Source organism: Apteryx mantelli, chromosome 13, assembly GCF_036417845.1.
Source record: "Apteryx mantelli isolate bAptMan1 chromosome 13, bAptMan1.hap1, whole genome shotgun sequence".
In the NCBI taxonomy this organism is placed as follows: domain Eukaryota; kingdom Metazoa; phylum Chordata; class Aves; order Apterygiformes; family Apterygidae; genus Apteryx; species Apteryx mantelli.
The window spans coordinates 23,768,198-23,788,771 of NC_089990.1; the positions used below are offsets into that span (position 1 = coordinate 23,768,198).

The following is a 20,574-nucleotide window of genomic DNA, read 5'->3' on the forward strand; positions in this document are numbered from 1 at the left end:
AGGCAGTGGAGCTTATGTTGCTATCAAGGGAAGGAAATTAAATCTGACCAGCGCTGTGATTCCTCTGACTTCCCTGCCTGATCGCTGAGCCACGTATGTGCCTTGCCAGTTCTCTGAATGCACACAATCCATCAACCAACTAATCACCCACCTGCCCCTAGGCACATTTACCAAGAAAGACCCTTGGCTCTGCTCACGTTGCAAGAGCTCTTGGAAAAATCCCAGGAGATTAGGCTACTGGGAAGGCAACAGGGACATTCACATTCAAGAGGCTGCTCAAACCTGCAGCTAGCAGTCCATCCCACCCATCTGTGGAGCAGCAGATCACCTTTATGAGATGAGTGAGAGAGAGGATACAAGGGGGTAATTCCAACCTGCTGAGATTTGCAGACACCCACGATTTCAAAAGGCCAAGCAGATGCTGAAGCTTTGCTTGAAATGTTTAGGAGCAATTGATAAATGCGTTGAGTGATGATCAGCTCGCTCGTGGCTGTCAGATGGCCTGCCTGGCATTACTGATGATCTTCTGCAGGCGTATCAAGCCGGGGAGCCACCATGTGCTAATCGCAGGAAGAATCATCCTGAGAGTTATCCTCCCTCACAGAAACGTTTTGACCAGATGTTCAAAAAAAATCCCAACCTTAAAAACATTTTCAGGCATCAAGAGAAAGAAAGGGATTGCAAAGCTTCAGGAAAGTAGGTCATTTTCAAAGCAGAGAGGCGTTTATTTGGAAAAAAGGTTAACTGCTGCTGAAAGCAGACAGTGGGATATTAGAGAAATACTGGCATACCCAGTAGGCCCTGTTCCTTAGGCACAGGCAACAGCGGGTTGATCAGTGGGAAAAAGAAACTTGGTAATTCTTGCTAGCATATGATAGGTGTCCTGCCGAAACCTTCCTAGCCATCTGCCTCTATTGTTGATGTAATGAGCCTGATCCAAAGAATAAATGGTGGAAAAGAACACATTTTAGAGCTTCTGGAATGTGCCTTGCCTTTAGACACAAAGTAGGAGAACTGAAGTAGTCCTAAGTATGTACTAGCAGATAAGATGACCGCTATGAAGAAACTCAAATTTGCATGGGGAGAGGACATGTTATTTTGCACGTAGCCCTCGCCTGGAATGATGGGTACAAAATGAGCTGTTATCTTGGCTGATGATAGATTTTTTTTATACTCTGCCATGGGTTCAGCAATTACACAGCTTGCACAAAGAAGCAAAAGCTTGGAATACAGATATATACAATGGTTGCTGGCATAAATGTAGCAGTATGTTCTCCTAGGAATGATATATCCAGTGCATGGGCTGGCCATCACGCCTGCTGGAAGCAGAGTTTTGCTGTTACTTTTGCAGAAAAAGGAAAACTCGGAGCTATAAAATTCAGGTAACAGTTTGATTTTGGACATGCAGGAGAGCTTCCAGCAGCTCTTTTCCAGACGTTGCAGGAGTTCATGTACTGTCTTCATGGACCTAAAGATGCATCTATCGGTATCACTGAATGCCACTACCACTTCTTAGCCCGGAGGGGCGAAGCTGATTCCAGCCAGTTTTTGCCACATCGAGACTGCTTATTTCATCACCCGCTACAGGAATTAGTGAGCAGGAACCCAACGATCTTTGCAACGCAGCCCCACAGAGTGACAAGTTTTGTAGACAACTGAGTTCAAAGGGAAGGACCAGAAAACCAGCATCCAAAACTGTCGTGGAGCTTATGAAAGCAAACTGCATCTGTTCCATCAAGAACAGATGCATCCGTGTCTGCCAAACTGTATCTGCCAAACCACAGAATCCATATGCATTAATAGGGGCTTCGAGAGCACAGAGCTCTTCCAGCTGCAAACCCGTACCCATGAGACAACGTACAACAAAGGTGAGGGTGATGTGCAGATAACTGAAGTGGAGATTCGGAGGAGTGGGAGATCTTGTTTGAAATATACTCTTATCGTCCTAGAGCCTCTCAAGATATCTAGCCTGCTTTCACCAAAGTAAAATGCTTGTGATATATTTAAATACAGAATTTGCTTTAGTTCCTTATTTCTATTAAAAATCTCTTTTTGTCCAATAGATAGGTAAAATTTAACCATGATAATTCAAGAATATATGTATTCTCAAATAGACTGTGTCATGATTAAGGATGTGTCACACCTACTAATTTACTGTTCAGCTAATGTTATCTTATCTAAAGAAAACCCACAAATGCAGAAGATTTTCTGAAGAGGGAGATTTACCGGGATACGCCTTCTTAAGTGGTACCAAAGCTGAAACTTTTGTTCATGGCTCATTGACTAAATGAACCTCATGCAAAACATAGGTCAGGTCCTCTGGGAAAGTTCTCACCATCCTGAAGAAGAGGGGTCCTGTTCAGTCTGCCTCTTTGGAAACCTCTGAAGGGCTTAATTCTCCCTGCACATGAGACAGAGAAGCTGGCGGCCCTGGACCAGTCTCAACTCTGAATCCTTCTGGAAACCAAAACTTCAGCTTTTTGCTTTGCCCTTGCGCACTTAAGCAACTCCGATTCCTTGAGGGTTTGTGCAAGCGCGACGTGAAAGCGTGCAGCAAGCCACACGCCGCTCCGGAGCACCTCAGTTCCCATGACTGGCAGCGGGGCTGCGCTGCCGAGACTGACCCCAGCCGATCAGCCTGCGACGTGGCAGCTCCGCCGAACGCCGGCCAAACGGAGCTGGAGCACCAGGACCCCGGCAGACCTGCTGTCTTCTCCCAAGTCTCGGAGATGTGCGGGTCATGGTTCACCTCCCTCAGAGAACAAATTTAAGACACAGGGTAGGGAAGGCTGGCCACCCTTGGCTTCCAGCACCTCGACAGAGATGGTGTTAGACTGAGACAGCCCCAGGCTGTCTGGCTGTCTGGCTCTAAAATGGAGGCTATCTTGCCAGATGGCTGCTTGTTATGATCCATAGCAAGAAAGGGTCAAGACAACACAGGTTGTAAATCATTCAGATTTACTTTATATAGAATATGCGCTCCTGAAATGTGAATTAACACTCCTATTAATTCCATATTTGAACAATCTTTCTTCACAACGTTCAAGGAAAATGCTATCAGTGCTATGGGGAAATGCTATGGGGAAGTCCTGCTGTAGCCCCCTCTCCCCTCCTACCCCCCTACTCTGAAAAATAAAAAATGCAATTTGACCTTGGAAAGGCTGGCACTGCAGATGCAGAAGGAGATGCTGCAACTTGGTGTGGCCGCTGTGCCTGTGACATCAGGCTCAACCACCCTCTGCCCCATCACCCTAGAGCTCAGCGTGGAGACTGTCCCACAAGGATCTTGGCTAGCGACAGAAGAGCTTGTCACATCTGCGACACGGTGCCAGCCTCCCTACCGTGAAGACCTAGAACCACCACGGTGTCTCCAAGACAGAGCTAAAAACTACAGGATGTTTTCCTGTGAAGACACCTCCTGTGCGACATCGCCACACACACAACACACAACGCCTTTTGAATACATAAGGGAAGAGGACAGTGCCACACCAACAGCGCTTGCATACTGATGCAACCTTTAAGCCCCCAACAGCCTGCTGGGAATTGCTGAACACTCTCCGTTCATACTGATGACCACGGAAATCCCAGCTCTGACTTCACTGGGAGTTGAGGCAATGCCAGAGACCTCTCTGGGTCAGACCCACTGCAAGCCAAATTGAATGCTTATGAATTGGAAATTCAGGGTCATGATCAAAGTTCAGGAGGTCAAGATTAAAAATTAAACCCAGCTGCTTATTTCCAGCCCCATCTTGACAGTTCTCCGAACATCTGACTTTTTTTTTTTTCTTTTTTTTTTTTGCAGAGCTGGGAAAGATGCAAAAGGGACAGAAACGAGGGAAGAAAAATAAGCATACGCATTCCAGAAGGCAAAATTTCAGCCAGCCATGACTCAGGGAAAAAAGTGCCACCCACTGCATCGCACAGGCCACAGCTCCCGCGCCCCGGCAGCGGGCAGCGATGCCTCGGTGAGTCAGGAGCCACCCACTCGCTCACCCACCCACACGGCTGCCTGCAGCGGCAGCGGCGGCAGCAGGAGGGCCGCCACGCGAGCGCGCACCTCGCTCCACCTTCCCGCCGCGTACGAGCTCCGACAGGGACGCGGCCCCGCTACGTTCGGCTGCAGGCATCTGCAGCTTGCGCTCGTTCACGCTTGAAGCCAATCCAGGGGACTCCCTCTGCAGAGCTATCTATATATCTGCAGTGAAAATGTCAATGAATCCAAGTGTGTCAGAAGACGGAGGCATCCAGGACTTATGAGCTCCATCGCTTCGCACACTGACGTGTTCTTTAAAGTGGTGTGATAATAATGAGCCGGGATCACCTTAGCGAGGCTACAGCAAAACAACGGCAGGAGGCTCATAGCGAGAGATGATGATAATGCCTAACGCAGTTGCTCCCAACCACAGTTCATCCGCTGCTACTAATACTACACTGTGTTAGGAGCAGTATTCTTGACTATCTTTCTCCGCCTTCCTGGTGGGTTTCATTGCAGAGGTATGCCCTGTTAGCTAGCACCGCAGCTACCTGAAGATGAGGCTTAAAACACGTCCCACCGAATGACAGCACGTCTACCCCGGTAAAAAACACATTGCTGCCTGCTACTTCTTCAAGAAGCAGCAATCGTCATTTTAACGCAGTAATTGAGTCGTCCGCTTACGTGCCAGGTGTCACAGTCCATATAGAAATTCCAGGGCTATCTGATTCCACATCACATGCTGCTGCAAAAACCCTGAAGGAGAAGCGAGGCAACGAGCCAAAACAAGGGGCATGCGAGAAAAAGAGCGAGGCGTGAACCGAACAAATGGATGCTGGATTTGCCACTAGCATACAAATCCTTCTACGTTACGCTTGTCACCCTGTAATTCAGTATTTCTAGGATTTGCACTGCCCTTCCTCGGTGCTACCAACGTCCTCTTCTGCACGTGTGGGAAATGGCCACCTTGCCCTAGAAACCACTCTGGGATGGAAAGGCTGCAGCCTGCCCGCGGTGTGTCCTTAGCAGTGCCTGTTTCTCCCTGGATGTCCTTACCTTCTTGCAGAGAACCATCTGGTGATCAAAGAGAAAGAAAACGCGCTGCTGGTTCCGTCCATAAGGCTGGTAAATCCAGGACATCTCCCCTGTGTAGATCAACTCGGAGCTCCGGTCCAAGATATCGTCTCCCTAGAGGGCACAGAGAATGAGGTGGAGTGACTCACTGCTCCCCACCGGCACAGCGAATAAGTTTCTCTGGGTCGGCTGGCGGGGAGCAGGAATTAAATGACATTTTGACCCTCCTGCATCTCTCCAAGCTGCCCCTTCTGACCAGAAACCAGACCACCCCCACCAGCTGCCTGGAGCTCTGCCCTTTCTCATGGCACCCAGCTCTCTGAGGCAGGCAGGAGGTACGGGTATGGCCACGGTCTCGCTGCAACCTCTCAACACATGTCCTCCAAGCAATTCCCCCTTCCTCCACATCCAGGGCAGGGAATGCCCCTGGGGACCCCCAACCTTCAAAAGAGCTGCCCAACGCAAGTGCCCCTGCTGAGCATCTCAGGTCATCTCCCCCACGAACGAGCAAAGTCATCCAAAGTAGGATATCAATTTTCTCTCCCTCGAGGCTGTCAAAACTTCTATCTCCAGATTGCTGCCTCTCTTCCCACTCTTTCAGGCAATTAGATCCGCTTCTCCCGGAGGTCGTTAGAGCTCCCCATCTCCAACGAACTGTCAGGACCACCCCGGTTCATCTGGCAGCAGCCAGCTCCAGAGGCTGGCGAGGCCTCCCCGGCAGCCTGCCAGGATGCCCTCACCCCTTCTCTGCCTCAGGCTAACGCTTGTTTTCCTCTCCAATCTTTTTTTTTTTTTTAAAGGATTCATGAGCAGATGGTCTTGGAAACACAGCTCGCTCTCTCCCACTCTCGGAGAGAACAAATGCAGTCACCCTCCACTAATTGGGATGAGCTGGACTTTTTTAAAAGTTAATTAAAATCTATTTATTAAAAATGGGTGAATTCGCCACCACCTGCCCCGTGGGCATCTCAGCGTATCTCACACTCTGAAACGCCGCAGAAGGAATCGGAAGGACTTCAGCTGAAAGGTAGGGAGCAGGATGGGGGAGCAAGGCAGAGAAAAGCTTTTTTTTTGTTTTTTGGCTCCCAAACTAGTGCAGCTCTGGCTTTGATGCTGAACGAGAGCTAATTCTAGGACAAGGCCATTCCAAAATCTCAGCAAACAGCACAGAAGGCTTCAGCCAGCTACAGGGGGCATCTGGAGGGACACGCTTTTCTGGTACCGCTTAGACTTGCAGGTGCCGCAGGACCCAAGAGCCAACCCCCACTCCTAATTTCCTGGTTCGGATTTCAGGCTGCTGCTCAGGTAAATGTGTAATTAACCTCCCGGCATTGATTGCAAATGAACGCCTGAGTCCCTGGGCCCGGTGACAACAGCGGCTTCATTAAGTCGCTGCACCGTCATGCTGCAGCAGACTTTCCAATCGCCTCAGCGAGCTCTCCATCCACCCCTCTGCCTCACTTTCACGCCTGTGGCATCCGAAGGCCTCATTAGGGATTACTTGCCGGGAATACCGAGGGACATTCACAGGGAGAGAGGCGTTGTGCATCCCGCAGCGTCTCGAGAGCGCGGTGCCGGGGTCTGATCTCAGCTGCGTTACCTCCTGGTCACATCCCAGCCTTTACAGAAACTGGGTCCTGCTGAGACGGCTCAGGTATAATCAAGCCCTTGAACAAGAAGCCTCTGAAGCAAACGTATGGGCTCCAGAAGTTGTGGGCCATGCTGACTAAACACGAGCTTATGTGAAGAAGATTTGTACCAGCCTATGGAGGGGAGCTTTTATGAGAGGGGGCGAGCCTAGAAGAGGCTGTCTGCTAAAAATAGAAAGCCAGCTCTGCGTTTTACTCCTGTGGTAGCATCTAAAGCCTGAGGACACACAGAGGACTCTGTAAACACATCTACTTGATTAGCTGAATCCAAACTGTGTAGTCCCTGCAAGCAATATGAAGGGGAAAAAAAAAAGATAGGATTTGTATTGCATTTTTTATGTGGTGAAAACTATTTATATATACAGTCTATAGGCCAAAAATAGATGCTTTCCAATGTCGCGTTTGCAAATTTGGAAATATATATTGCAGATAGCTTTAGATTAGCATACAGCTGGCCAGCTTTCAGCCCCCAAGAGCAGCACTCTCCATGGCCCTGCCTGTTCCTCAAACCCTCGGCTGCTGTAGCAATACTGGCTTGGCTTTGCTGCCAGAGCCTCCTAGAGCAGATGCAGTGAACCTTGAAAGGAGGTTTTCTGCCAACACAGTTATACCACCTCTCTGAACAGCATAAAGTCTCTTCTGGTGGTGGAGCATCCATATGGGGGGTTTACCAGGACAGCGAGGTCAGCCAAAGAGTGGGGGCAAGGAGGGAAGTGTTTGCCTTTCTGCTCCAGTGCTAACGTGACCACCCCGACTGGCCTCTCTACGTGTCCTGGCTTGAGGAAGGCTTTCATGCAATGCCTCTCCCAGGCCTTCTCTAAAGCCACTGCCCTCAGAGTTAAACTGGGTGGTGGAGCTGAGGCCAGGCACACATTTGGACTGCCTGGCTTGATCACCCAAGTGGAGGCAGCCAGCCTGTTTTCAGCAGTAAGCAGCTCTCTGGTGACTAGATAGTTGTCCAGCACTGAGCAGACTGTCTGAGGTCTGGCTTCCTCCAATCCTACACAAAACTAGGCAAAAAAGTCATTTCCCTCTCCATTTTTTGCAGGCAACCCCCTGAGAGGCTGGGTCTCCTATATCCTTCTGTAAGCTGAGAGAAACACCATCAAAAAAGAAGAAGATGGATTTCCAGCAGCTCTGAACCAGCAGATGTCTTACTGACTTTGGCAGAGCACAGCAGCAAAGTGGCCAAGACCAGATTAGATGACCTCCTGAGGTCTCTTCCAACCTGAGCTATCCTATGATCCTGCAATAAGTAAACCCAGCCCTCCGCAGCCTGCACACAGGTTTGCACTGGGCATCCTGCTGCAAACGAAGGGCAGGGAAAAGAAAGCTGAGTCCTCTTTTCTTCAGCACGATCACAGAGTCCAGCTACTTCATGTGCAGTAACGGGAGCAGAAGGTCACCTGAATCGAGGCTGGATGTGTGCTTCAGGCTCCCTCGAGATTGCCAGCAGTACAGAGCAATGCCTGAAGTCCTGGGGACAATCCCAAATGTGGTGGCAGAGGGTCAGCTCTGCTACCGCTGCTACGCAAAGATGAAAATCAGCAGCTTGCCAGCTACGCTGCAGGTGACCACCGCTGGAAGGGCCCAAAGGGTTTTTAGCAGCGTCACAACAGGAAGGCTCTCGGGAGAACCAGCATAACAAGGAAGGACGTTTCCCTGCGAGCTGCATGTTACACCTCCCCGTCTGCACCGCTGCTTCTTCCCCACGTGAGCAAAACACTAGCTGGGCAGGTGGTAGCAAGGGCTCCGAAATGCTCGGCGCATCGGACGTGGGCCGCGGCGCCCAAGCCCACCGCCTGACACGGCTCCTTGCTACCGCTGCCGGGCAGAACCCCCCCTTCAGTAGTTAGCATTCAGCAAGCAGGGCGCTCTTCTGCCTGACACCGCTGTTCTTTAATTAGAGACTGACAGGCTGATTAGCACTCTGGGCTACGGAGAGATCACAAAAAGGAAAGTGAGAGAAATGTTGTCCTTTTCATCAGGCTCGTTTTCGATACCTTCTGTTGCCGGGAAAAAAAATAAGAAAGGGTCTGTTTCAGCGCCGACGTGATTTTTCCCAGGAGGATTTCTTGTCAGGCTGTCCTCGCTTTGAAAACACTACGCTGGTCGCGTGCATCATCTTTTTTTTTTTTTTTCCCCATGTCATTCTGGGATTTAACAACGTCATATTCAGCTGAAGCCAACTATTATGCATTACATAATTAAGGGCACCGAGTCTTGTTTTAAAGGACCCGTAAATAACAAGAACGGGAAGAAATTTAAACGGACAGTGTTCATTATATTTCTCAATTATATATATTTCGCCCTTCATGTAAATTTAATACTCTTGAAACCTGCCAAATTGGCAACCCAGGGGAATCAGGGCTAGAAATATCTAGAAATCTGCATAAACCAATGTCATTTGTTTAACCTTAAGGAGGAACGGTTTAAGCCTTCTCCCGGCTGGGCTCTCTCCTGTGTCAACCGTCCTGCCACTGGCTCAGGGTCCTTCAGCGATGCCCGCCCCATGGACGGCCACCATGGGCCAGGGGAGTCCGGCCACTTCGCCTCCCTCCTCCAAGCCAGTCTGGGCTGAACAGGAGGAGAGTGGAGCTGGCCACAGCCACAGAGGCTGGAGGGGGCCTGAGATGCTGCTCTCCTCCCTTGCCCGGGAGCTCAAGTTAGGGTCGTTGCTGCCTTTTTTGTTTTTGGGGGTTTTTTTGACTTGCTTTAAGAGTTACACAGAAAAGGAACCGTTGCCCTCTCACGGGAATAGAGCAATCCTGAGGTCCATCAATGTGCAAAGCTGTTTTCCGTCACTGCGCCATCTCAAATGGGTGGTTTTGAGGAAACAACCTCCTTATAGCAGCATCACCTATCTCACCGCTGAGGTCTGTAACTCTTTGAGAGGGCACGAGCACAAGAAGGGACTGAGCCTCCAAAGGCTGCCCAGCACGGGCTTCATCTGGCCCCTTTTAAGTCTGATCCGGAGGAGACTTTGAATGCTGCTCTGAACCAGCTCCAGCTAACCTTGGGGGTCAGTTTGGCCTCCCTGCTTTTAAATGTCACTGCTTTGATCCGAGGGTACGTAACTATGGGCAAGGGGACGACGCTGAGCGAAGGGGAACCCGGGCTGGACCCCGGGAAACACTTCACAACAAGGAGAGCTCCCAGACCTTGCCAGGTCCCTGCAGGTGGTGGTGGAAGCCCTATCCTCCGAGCCATTAACAACTGCAGGGACAAAACGCACCAGGGAATTCGGTGTAGGCAGGGGCAGCGCCTCTCTAGGGCTGTTTACGTCTTGGAAATTCAGGTTGCAAAGAAAAAAAATGAGTCATACGTGGCACTAGTCCAGCCCAGACTTTTCAGTCAGGACCACGTTCCTACGAGTTCTGCAGGACCGCATTTCAAAGCAATTGGGATGATTTCTGATTTACGGCAGTCGGAGAGATCAGCATCTTTCCCTTCAGATTTTGCTCAGTCAGGACTTGTATAAAGCTGCCAAAGCTGCCAATAATTCCTTAGACTTCATGCCTGGGCTGCCACAGCACAGTTATCAGCTACCGCTAAAGTCAGGCCACCCTTGCTTGGTCCCATTTGTGATTTAAACCATCAGATCCTGCTTATGTGACATCTTGAAAAAAAAATCAGCCTTGTTTAACGGAAGGACATTTACATTTTTCAAATGCGGACTCTGAAATTAACCTTCTACATGGGCCATGTGGAAAATCATGAGGGATAAAAACCATTCCCAACACATACGGGCATGACTCCATGGGATTCAACAGAATAGCTTCTGCTTAAGTTAGCTAGAACTTGCCCCCTACTTTTTATTTTATTTTATTTTAGGATCACCCTTATGCATTCATTCAAAATAGCCACCTCTCCTGTGAGAATATCTGTAAGCACACTATTTCATTTCAGCATTCCTTGAACATTCATGATCATCTCAAATATTCACTCACTAAACACTGTTTTTGTTTGGTTTGGATTTTTCCTTCTTTTTTTAAAAAAATCTTTTCTAAGATCTCATTGCAAAACACGGATAAATTTAGAAATGAAAATGCAGTTTCCAATCAGAAAGTCTAGAGATGTGGAGGAAAAACATAGAAATTTCTCCAAATGAAACATTTCAACAAGCTTAAACATTTACCCTTGGTTTCTGTTGAAATAACTCACCAAATGCAACAGGCTGTAGTATAACATTAGGTGGAAAGTAGGGATTATCCCCATCTTGTGCCCTGGCTGGATTGCTAGTGAAAAAAATCGGAACTGACCGCTTTTCCCCTGATTCCTGCTTTCTTGGATTCGTGCTTTATTGGCTCATTTTTTCAGGCTAGTTTGAAACGAGCTTGCACCCCAGGTCTACGTTGCTATAGCCAGTTTGCATCACCATGCCAGCTGCAGAATGGAGGAAGCCACCGTGATGCCCACAGGGACAGAGAGGGAGAACCTCTGGGTGCAAACTCCAACTAGAGCAGGAATAGGGCCATGGAAAGATGGGAGGGAGAAGCTGTGGGTTCCTGTCTCTGTTTCAGTGAGCACTTAAATACAAGCTGTACAAACATTTATAGAAGCACAGACTGGATGTCAGGTCACCCTCTTTCACCTGAGTGTCCTCCACCAAAGAGCTAGGTCTTCTTCCACTCTCCGACCCAGATAATACTTGCATGTTCCCCACAGACTGGAAGAGATGGGGGGGAAGTACTAGGAAATCTGTCTTAAACCCCACAACAGCTAGGAGATGATGGCTTGACTCCCTTCGGGTGGGGGAGGAAATCCACCCTAGATTCCCTATTAGAGTGCTTCAATCTGTTATGAAGAAAAGGCAATTTCTGTCGACTTTGACTGTTTCTTATGGAGTCAGGAGCTGTGCTCTGAGGAAGAGCTGAACTGGGTCTCCAGGTAAACGAGGATTGGGAACAAGTCCTACAAGTGAGATGAGTGCCATGGCGGGCTGCGTCTCACACAGCACTGCCAAGGCTCAGGGGCTGCCAGGCACACTGGAAACTTCACTGGCGAAAGCAAAGGCACAAAAGGTTTCAGACGGTGCTATAGATAGAGATCGGCTGAGTGGGATTTTTGGAGGCTAGCAGCTTGGGCTTGCAATGCCTAAAGACTGTTTGAACAGATCTAGGACAGATCTAAGCATCTGGCCCTGCTTTTGATCTCTCCTGCTCTCTTTTTGCAATATAATACAGTTAACTTTCGAGTATTTTGTTTTTTCCTTCATCTTCCTGGCCATTACATGGACATCTGTGAAGCAGGGGCTGGATTTGAGGACTTGGAGGTTACTTCTGAGGCAAAAATCAAGCGGCAAAGTCCTCTGCTGGATCTAGCTCTCATAATCTAGCATTCTTACCACAGTCCTATGACTCTTCTTGATCCAAAATACAAAAGTAAAAATGGCAAGAAGGCTGTTTTCCTTTGAATGGGGGCAGTATCTGTATCCCCATTGGAGCTCTGAGCAGTAGCAACAGCAGGTTCTGCTGTGTTACGAAAAGCAGGAGGATGTTGCTGCAATAATGTGCTTAAAAATTTGGAAAAGTAATTGGAAAAAAACCCTGGAAATATGATTTGGAAGTATGATTTGGCAAGTTCCTAAGGACAGGATGGGGATAAAGAATGGGTACAGCTAAGCAGGAATGAATTATTAAGGATACGGCTAAGTAAAAATGAATTATCAGCTGGGCTAATGGAAGTGAAAAAGAAACTACTACACCATAGATCCTATATGGAGGTCACCTTGGCTTTCCACTCACACATGAATATTAACTGACTTGGAATTGATCCGTCCTTAATCTAGATTTATTTACAATGACCGTCTTGGCATTTCTTACAAATGACACCCATTTGCTCATCACACAGAATATATTGAAAGCTGAATATATATCTGATGGCCCTGTGCCTCCTTGGGAGCAGTTTTCTAATTCTGAAAATAAGTCTGCGTGTCAGTATTAGAGAGAGTTTTCTTCCCAGTAAGCAACAATAAAACAATCAGGGAAATCATCTGCATTCTCTGCTCTAACCACCACTCAAAATGTAAGAACCGACAATGATTGGTGCATTTATATGCTTTATCCGGAGAGCCAGGGTTGAATCTAACCCTCGTTAGAGCAATATAACTAATAATACACAATTGGAAGGTGATGCACCTGCCTTTCTCTTCATCTTCTCCCAGCCTTCCTAGACCTTTTCTGGAAAAACCTATTAAAGGACTAACGATTCTCCCTATACCTTAATTTACACAGTGTGGTCCCATTGACTTTAATGTTGAGTTATTCCAGATCTTTATAACTGTAAAGAAGAAGGGAGGCCATTCCACCACTATACGAATCTACTTGCTAAACACACGGCTTGATGATTTAAAACAGAGGGGGATTTACAAAAACATTTGACTTCGGTCTGATTCAAAAACCCTACTCACAAGCTACATTCATAAAACAATTCAAAAATTCAGGGAGGAAAAGAAAAGGAGAACAAATTGTATTTTGGATTAAAAAAAACATGTCAAAAGTACAGAAGACTGAAGGCCTGGTAGTGAGGAATCCATCTGCTGACTTTGCCTTGCCTTTCTTTCTAAGCTCATTGATTACACCATGACTACAGGCTTGGTTCAAAAATATCTTTAAGTGGCTACTCACTTTAAATATGCAGATAGCATTGCTAGCTTTAGCTTAACATTTTGGCTTCTAATCATGAAGCGATCACCAGAAGAGTTTTCCCCATTGTCTTAACCTGTCACAATTTCCATGGCTTTCTGGTACCTCTTTCCGTACGTCCTCCCCAGGGAGAGAGCACAAATACCTGTAAAGAGTTTGATTCAGATCTCACTTACTCCCAGCGCAACAGCATTGCAATCACCAGAGTTACTCCAGGTTTATATCAGTGAAATTAGAACCGGACCCCAGACTACCTTCAGAGCACCACTAGTGCTGTTTTACATCTTAAACACCATCTCCAAAATCCGTAAATATGTCATCTTCTCTGTCCTGAGTTTAATCCTGGTTCTGGGGTCTTCTCCAACATATACCCTGAGCAGGTCGTGTGAAACAAACTACATGCTCTAGGATGATTCCAAAAAGTGCCTGGAATTTACTTTTTCCAGGTTTATAGCACCAAATGAGGATGCAGTGGGTACTTTACCTCCCAGTCCAGAACGGAGGCCTGCCACTGAGCTATCTTGTCGATGTTCTCCAATCTCCTCTTCCGCTCATTGATCTGTTGAGTCACGTTCCTCATGACTGCGAGTGCAGCAGCCACATACCTGTAGTCACTGTCAAACACAAAAAGGAGCCCATGAACTGGAGCCTGAGGTGCACTGGAAACATACAGGAGTCTCTCCTGAGCAGTGGCATAATCTCACCACCCTTTTAGAAAGAAATGCAGGTAGGATTTGCCACTCGTTATTACAACGCCATAACTTTTCCATCAGCAATAACTTTCTCGATCATCAGCTTGCTTAAAACTGAAATTGTGTGTGCGTGAGATAGACCAGCAGGCCAAGTCCTCAGTTGGTTTGCATCAAGAGAGCCCAGCTGAGTTTGGTCTGCCTCTACTGATCTAACCTAAAACAGTTGTGGATATCGGTCTTTAAAGTCTTAGGACGCTCAGTTGAAGCATCCAAGAAGAAAGTCTGAACATTTTTATAATTTCTGTCTTTGGGCCTAGATTTTTCCATTTTTAAAATGAACATTGGAAATATTTTTAATATTTTTTTCCTTTTGTAAAAGGTATCTCCTTATTACAACAATTTAAGGAAAAGATGCAAGATGCCCAGAAGGACCGTCCAATAATGCCATTCCCAAGTCAGCTGGTTTAACGCTGGTGGGTTTCACAGTCATTTCATGCAGATAAACAGCATGTGAGCAACTTTGTCCTACCTGGAACCATCTGTCTGTGCACCTCCACCCAAACAAACATAAATGTTTATAGTCCCAAATGTGACATGCTCCTGCTTTCCCTCTTCGCTGTCTTTAGCCATAAGAAAATCAGACTAGAACTTCTGGGGTGTAAAGGTCTCCTCTCATAGTCTACTCCTGCATGGCCAAGCCACAGGCTTCTCTGGCCCCGCTGTCTGCCACATTTGCTGTTGTAGGCAAAAGGGTGGCGATGTCCCAGAAGAATCAACCCTCACTCTCCCAATTCACTCTGCCCGGCTTGAACACAGAGGTAAGCGACAAAGCCACCGATGGAAACACTACAAGTAATTGATCTCACAGTCTTTAAGACGTAAGGCCAGAGCCCCTTCCAAGCCATAAGGTGATTCCAGTAGTATCACCAAGCATTTATCCCGTGGCATTCACTTTTACTGCAGACTTCAGGTGAGCAAATCAAAGTAATTCTTTTTTTTTTCCCCCAGATGGGCCTGTGAGTGTAATAACACAGAGTGAAAATAGCCTCCTGCCAGAGCCAGCAAAGATGATGATCAGTCTTTTCAAAAAGTGATGTGGAAATCAATGTTATTGATTTCCACCCTGTGCTTTCTTTTCCATTCCAAGGAACCTTAATGTTCATTTCAATCGGAAAGACAGGCAAGGCCAGTTGCCATAATGCCACCATAATTTATTATTAACTTAAGGGCTGATATTGACTGCTGACTAATGAGAAAAACTGAGATCTTGGGCAACTGCTGGGGAACGGCTTTATTGATTATTGCTAAGGATTGCACTGGTGACAGTTAAAACAGGGGCGAATGCTGTGAACTAGAGTGAATCTCTAGATCCATTTCATCATATGACACAGACAGAATTAATATTAAGAAACAATCACGAAACAATATACAACAGAATATTATTTGCTATTTTGCCATCCTTTCTTGGATGAAATCTTGAGATCTGTTCTCAAATTTTAATCAACTCTTATGTCAAATTCAAGCTGAGGTTAAAAAAATCCTACAAATTCCCAAAAGTCAGGGCTAGTCCTTCAACAAAGAAGGATAATAGAGGATGGGATATCTGGCTTATACACAGTGATGCACAATGAAGAATTTCTTGTGCCTTCCTTCGTGTGAACACCTGTGGGATGTGCATGTGCCTGGTTGGTTAAGGGAGAAACTGAGCTATTCCAGAGACACACTAGTCCGATCTGCGAAATATCCAGGAGATCTCATTGGAAAGTTTGAAAGTCGCTATGGTCAGAAAGGATCTGTAAAGGTAGGGAGAGGTCCAGGGATTAGAGAGAGTCACAATCTCCTGGCAGCTACGCTCATGCAAAGAAGGGAGGAGAACTTCAGTTGCACCCATTAGCAGAGTCTCCCCTGCCTCACCTAGCACATTCACGCAGCTCTTGACTCTGGCTCAGACCTGCTGCGGGAACGCTGGGGACACTAGTAAGCTGCACTTATGACCTTCACATATTTAATTCATATTAAGCTGGTGTAAACCTTTAGGAGGTGAACAGATGTGGCTTTGTGAAAAATTCAAATGAACCAGTCTCAAAACAATGAGCAATTCAGCGGAGCCGGGCTTTGAAAACACCCCCATGCCTGCCTCCACACGGAGTGGGCTGGTGCCAATCAAGCTGGGTTTTATCTTGGTAATGCTAATTCACTAATTCTAATGTTCTGGTTGAAGAGAAACCCCCATGCACATTTTTCTTTCACCTAGTAATGAAGCAAGAGACAGGACTGAACTTTTTGGGCTCCTAGCCCATGTCTGTGGTTGAGCTGGCAAAAAATTAGAAGAAAAATAATAGAAGCAAAGCATTTGGCCAGTGAATTAATAATAGGATAGCATTAACTATGAAATTAAGGTAAATAAATTGTTTGTCATTTATAGTTGGGATGCAATGACCTCTTTCTAGTGCTCAGTCAGGATGCAAGTTGGGACTCTTGCCAAATATCACATGCTATCTTGAGAGAGAGTGATCAGGTTTCTCGTTTCAGCTCTGTTGTCCTGAACTGGTACAGAGAAGATGCATAACTATGCAAAACTGGTATTAGTGAAGAGGAGGAAAAAAAGAAAAAGAATATAATGTGCTATCTCAGATGAAGCTAACACACTTGCTTTCATTGGAACTCTTGGCCCTTTCTGAGTTGTGTCTTAACCTGTAAATGGTTCAACTGATTTTTTTCAGAATGGTATTTTCTGCATAGTATGATAGCAATCGGCGGGCATAAGAGACTCTTACATCAGCCTGCGATCAGCCTGATTTCTTTGCATCCGTCCATTCTGTAATTTTATAGCTTCTGTTTCCGACTCTCAGTCAAACTGCGAGCATTGCCACATTGCCAGCGCAGGAGGACACCTCACAGCCTGATTAATGGGGCCACCTGAAGCTCTCCAGTTGGCTTCTCAGTATATATCATTCATAGCTGACATTGATGGCATCCCAACCAGCAGGTACCTGTCTTTTTCCTATGTCTGATATTGCTTCAACATGACCTTCCTCAAACATTATTCACTTTCCCAGTCCCAGGCTTTTCTCTTCTCAGCCCTGATCCCAAAGCGAGTGATTATAGCAGCAGCAAACATTCATATTTCAAGCAGGTAATCAGGGAGCCCTGGACTTTCGGCACAGCCCTGAGGCAGAACCATCTGCTGCTGAGTAAGTCCCACTCGCTGCCTCGCTTTCCCTACTCGTGGCATTGAACTGGTCTGGCGAAAGAGCCGGGTGACTTAGAGGATCGATAGCTTTCAGGCTCTTTGAACATTTTAATCAGAGGAGCTGGACCACTGGGAGGTGTGGTGTAACCCCCCGCACTTCTGCATTATAACGCCACGTAACATGAGGCAATAAACTCTCCAGGGCATGCCCACACTAACTGAAGCACATCATACGTTCGGGGTGGAGAGAAGGCATAGACCTTTTGCTGGCTCTCTGGGCAGGCACGAATTCCGTATATGCACTGTGTTACAACTTCAGAGGGCTAACGTTTTATTAATACAAGGCAGGCAAATATTATCCTGGTTTCTCTTTTCCGAAAATGAAGAAACAAGAGAAATGAAGTGTTCAAAGCTGTGTCCTATCACTGACACAATCCAGGATAAAAGAGATCTCAATCTGAGTCAACTAACTGTTGCTTGGCCACAGGAAAGGTCTCAACTCCTCAGTCTGATTACATAGCAACACACTGATTTTAAGATATCCCCAAGAAAAAGGAATGTACTGACAAAATAATTCACCCTTGGTGCAATCGTAGTGTCCATATCCCCTCTGGTATTGTTACCAATAACTCAGAGGAGGTCACTTTAGAACATAGACCTCTCCTCTCTGAGGCTGCTAATGTCCTCCTGTTGCAAAGTCACAAACCTGAATTCACACCATAAGCACTGTGGGGACATCTCATGGGCTGGGGCTGGTAAGGAAAATAAGCCACAACATTTGGGATCCTAGAGCTGTTTTCAAATACCCTTATGTTCCCATGAGTCCCCTCCAAATTTGATTTGGCCTTGCAGTGAAGGGAAAAACAGAAATTAGATGTGGAGCCAAATGCATGTCCGAACTGGTGATTTATAGAGCGACATTTGGCTAGTGTGAATCAGCGAAACTAGTGAACCAGCTCAAAGCATATCAATGCTGATGATATGCTCTGCTCATGTCACTTCTCTGTGCATTTCCAGAGCGGGGTTTAATAAAAAATATCAAACACTTGCAGAAATTTTTGAAATATTTGTGGTCTGTTTTCTTTCTCTGAAACATTTTTCTTTGAGTGGGTTTTGGTAAGAGAAAGAGAACTGGCAGGGCAGGGGAAAATCTGTTTTTAGGGGGCCTGATTAGGGGAACTGACTTCATAGGTCTTGATTTACACTAGGTCAGGGAATCAGGTTGATGGCCCTCACCACAAGCAAAAGACATCCTGGAAGATTTAGGAAATAATCAAATTGCTGGGTGCTCCTCAGAACCAAACCTAATGGCAAAATCAGCGATGGAGTGAAGTTGAAAAGCAGAGCAGGTTCTGAATTCTCCCCAAATCCAAGCATATTCAGCTTTGAGTTACGGGTCCTGGCTCTCCACCTGCTATATGATGAGGGCCTCTTCAGGGTAAAGGAACAAGCCTCTCTGACCGCCGAATGCTAATTTTTTTTGGTGTAGCAGGTAGCATCAGAAAGTACATCCAAGAGTAATTAGTTCACATCACTGATTACAACAGAGATGAGTCTGGCTCCATTGAAAACCAGGGCTTTGGAGAAGCTTTCTGTCTAGTCTGCCAAACCTCTGCCTTGCTTCAATTTATATAAGATGTCATGAAGAGAAGAGCTGGACAGAAATTGCCCAACCGCTGGGTGCGTGCAGAGGCAACGTAGAGAAGCAGTGAGCAAAACCGCGTGAAAAAAAAAGAGCGTTGCAGTACCTGTGATCCTGCGCGGTGTACTTCAGTAACTCTGCTAGCTGCAAGGGGTATTTGCAGATCTTCTGCACCGGCGTCAGAAGGAAACCATCTATGGCAATATCAATCATCTGCTGCAACAGACGGCACGCTTCGAAGAAATGCTGGTACCTGCCATCTTTCATCAGCTTGGAAAGCTCCATGCACGCATCCAAATGATTGTTACAGTACTCCGAATAGATCCAGAACCCGTCTTGCTGTGAGAGGCAGGAGGGAGGGGATGCACACAGAGAGGAGCACACGTCAGACAAGCACTGACAACACTCAACCAGCCGACTGGCTAACAAGAACATGTTATGACTAAAGAAAAAATGATATCCCAGCAGGAGGAGGAAGAGCTGATCCTGGAGGATTCCCTCTGCTTGGAGGAATTGCTGCATGGGTCCTCGGGGGGCCAAGGGAGGCAGAGAGGGACCCCGTGTCCTGACACATTGCTGACGGCTGCGTGGGTAGAGGGTGTATTAAAGCGATGCCCAGCGCAGCGTTGTGGGAGCTCTCCGTTTCAAACTGAGCGAGGGATTTTCTTTATAAAAGGTGGAGGTGGAACCCAGTTACAGCTCTGGTCTTTGGCAATAGAAGAGGACAACCTTTCCCTGAAAGAGCACGACACACCTGACAAGCGGCAGGGAGCTGAGCCTCCCTCCTGCTCTGCAGGGTAGACTTGAACCACCCTTTACTAACAAGGAACCCAAGGCACCAACCACCGTGTGGATTTGCCTGTGGCTATAAGGTCACAAAACACCAAAGCTGGAAAAAAAACCCCAAAGAAAACGTATTGGAGCATGTGTGCCCAGCCAGCCTTTGCACTGGTCTAACAAGTGGTTTTGGCTTGATCTTGCTGGAATCTCCCTTTTCTGCCTCCACAGACCACGGATGGGGCCGTGGCAGCTGGTCACCCCCTAACTCAGGCTTGGTTCATCCAGGCCTCACAGAGCAGGCAGACTATGGAAAGGGAAGCCCCTTCCTTTAAATATACTTGACCAGCAATTCGCATTTCTCCGATAATGTACTTTTCTGGGGATGGGGGAGCACGGTTTCTTCCCCCATGCCTGTGGCTGACTGCGAGCCACGCGCTGAGCACCTCTCTCTTATTTAAGTTGCTGAGCAACAAGATACTTTGCAGATACAAATACCAGAATCTTAACATCCTTATACCTCAGTTTTCCCAAATGCTTATACAGGGATAATTTGGCAGGAATTTATTAGCTTGCTTTCAACCCCATGGGAATGACAACAGATAAGTATCAGACAGTCCTTTGAACAACAGCAGTAATTCTTACTGTTGTCACTATAAATGAATTGACAGCACAGCCCCAGGCCATGAAGTTTTAGCTACTAATTCTCACTAAGATTTTTTACATCTTTTCAGCGCGGAGGTGCAATACGCTGCTACTTCGGAGATCTCTGGCTCTGATCAAAGGAGCAACCACTGAATTGGCATTTAAGTTGTTTATAAAAAAATATCTACCAAGGAGCAAGCGAAGAGGTCAAGCTGTGTGAAGCTGCACCAAAGAAGCTGGATGGTGGACATCAGGTTCAGATGCCATGGGCAGCATCCACAA

The 20,574-nt window shown here is 46.9% G+C and overlaps 1 protein-coding gene across 3 annotated transcripts in view; it reads right to left on the reverse strand.

Annotated features, from left to right (window-relative positions):
* Positions 1-20,574, reverse strand: part of ARHGEF9 (Cdc42 guanine nucleotide exchange factor 9) — a 179,807-nt gene that overhangs the window by 27,200 nt on the left and 132,033 nt on the right. For all 3 annotated transcript variants that reach the window (XM_067304382.1, XM_067304383.1, XM_013949133.2), the window contains exons 7-9: positions 18,977-19,209; positions 13,828-13,957; positions 5,030-5,161 (exon numbers count right to left, since the gene is read on the reverse strand). In XM_067304382.1, the coding sequence (XP_067160483.1) occupies positions 5,030-5,161; positions 13,828-13,957; positions 18,977-19,209 (495 nt within the window). The remainder of the gene's footprint in view (positions 1-5,029; positions 5,162-13,827; positions 13,958-18,976; positions 19,210-20,574) is intronic.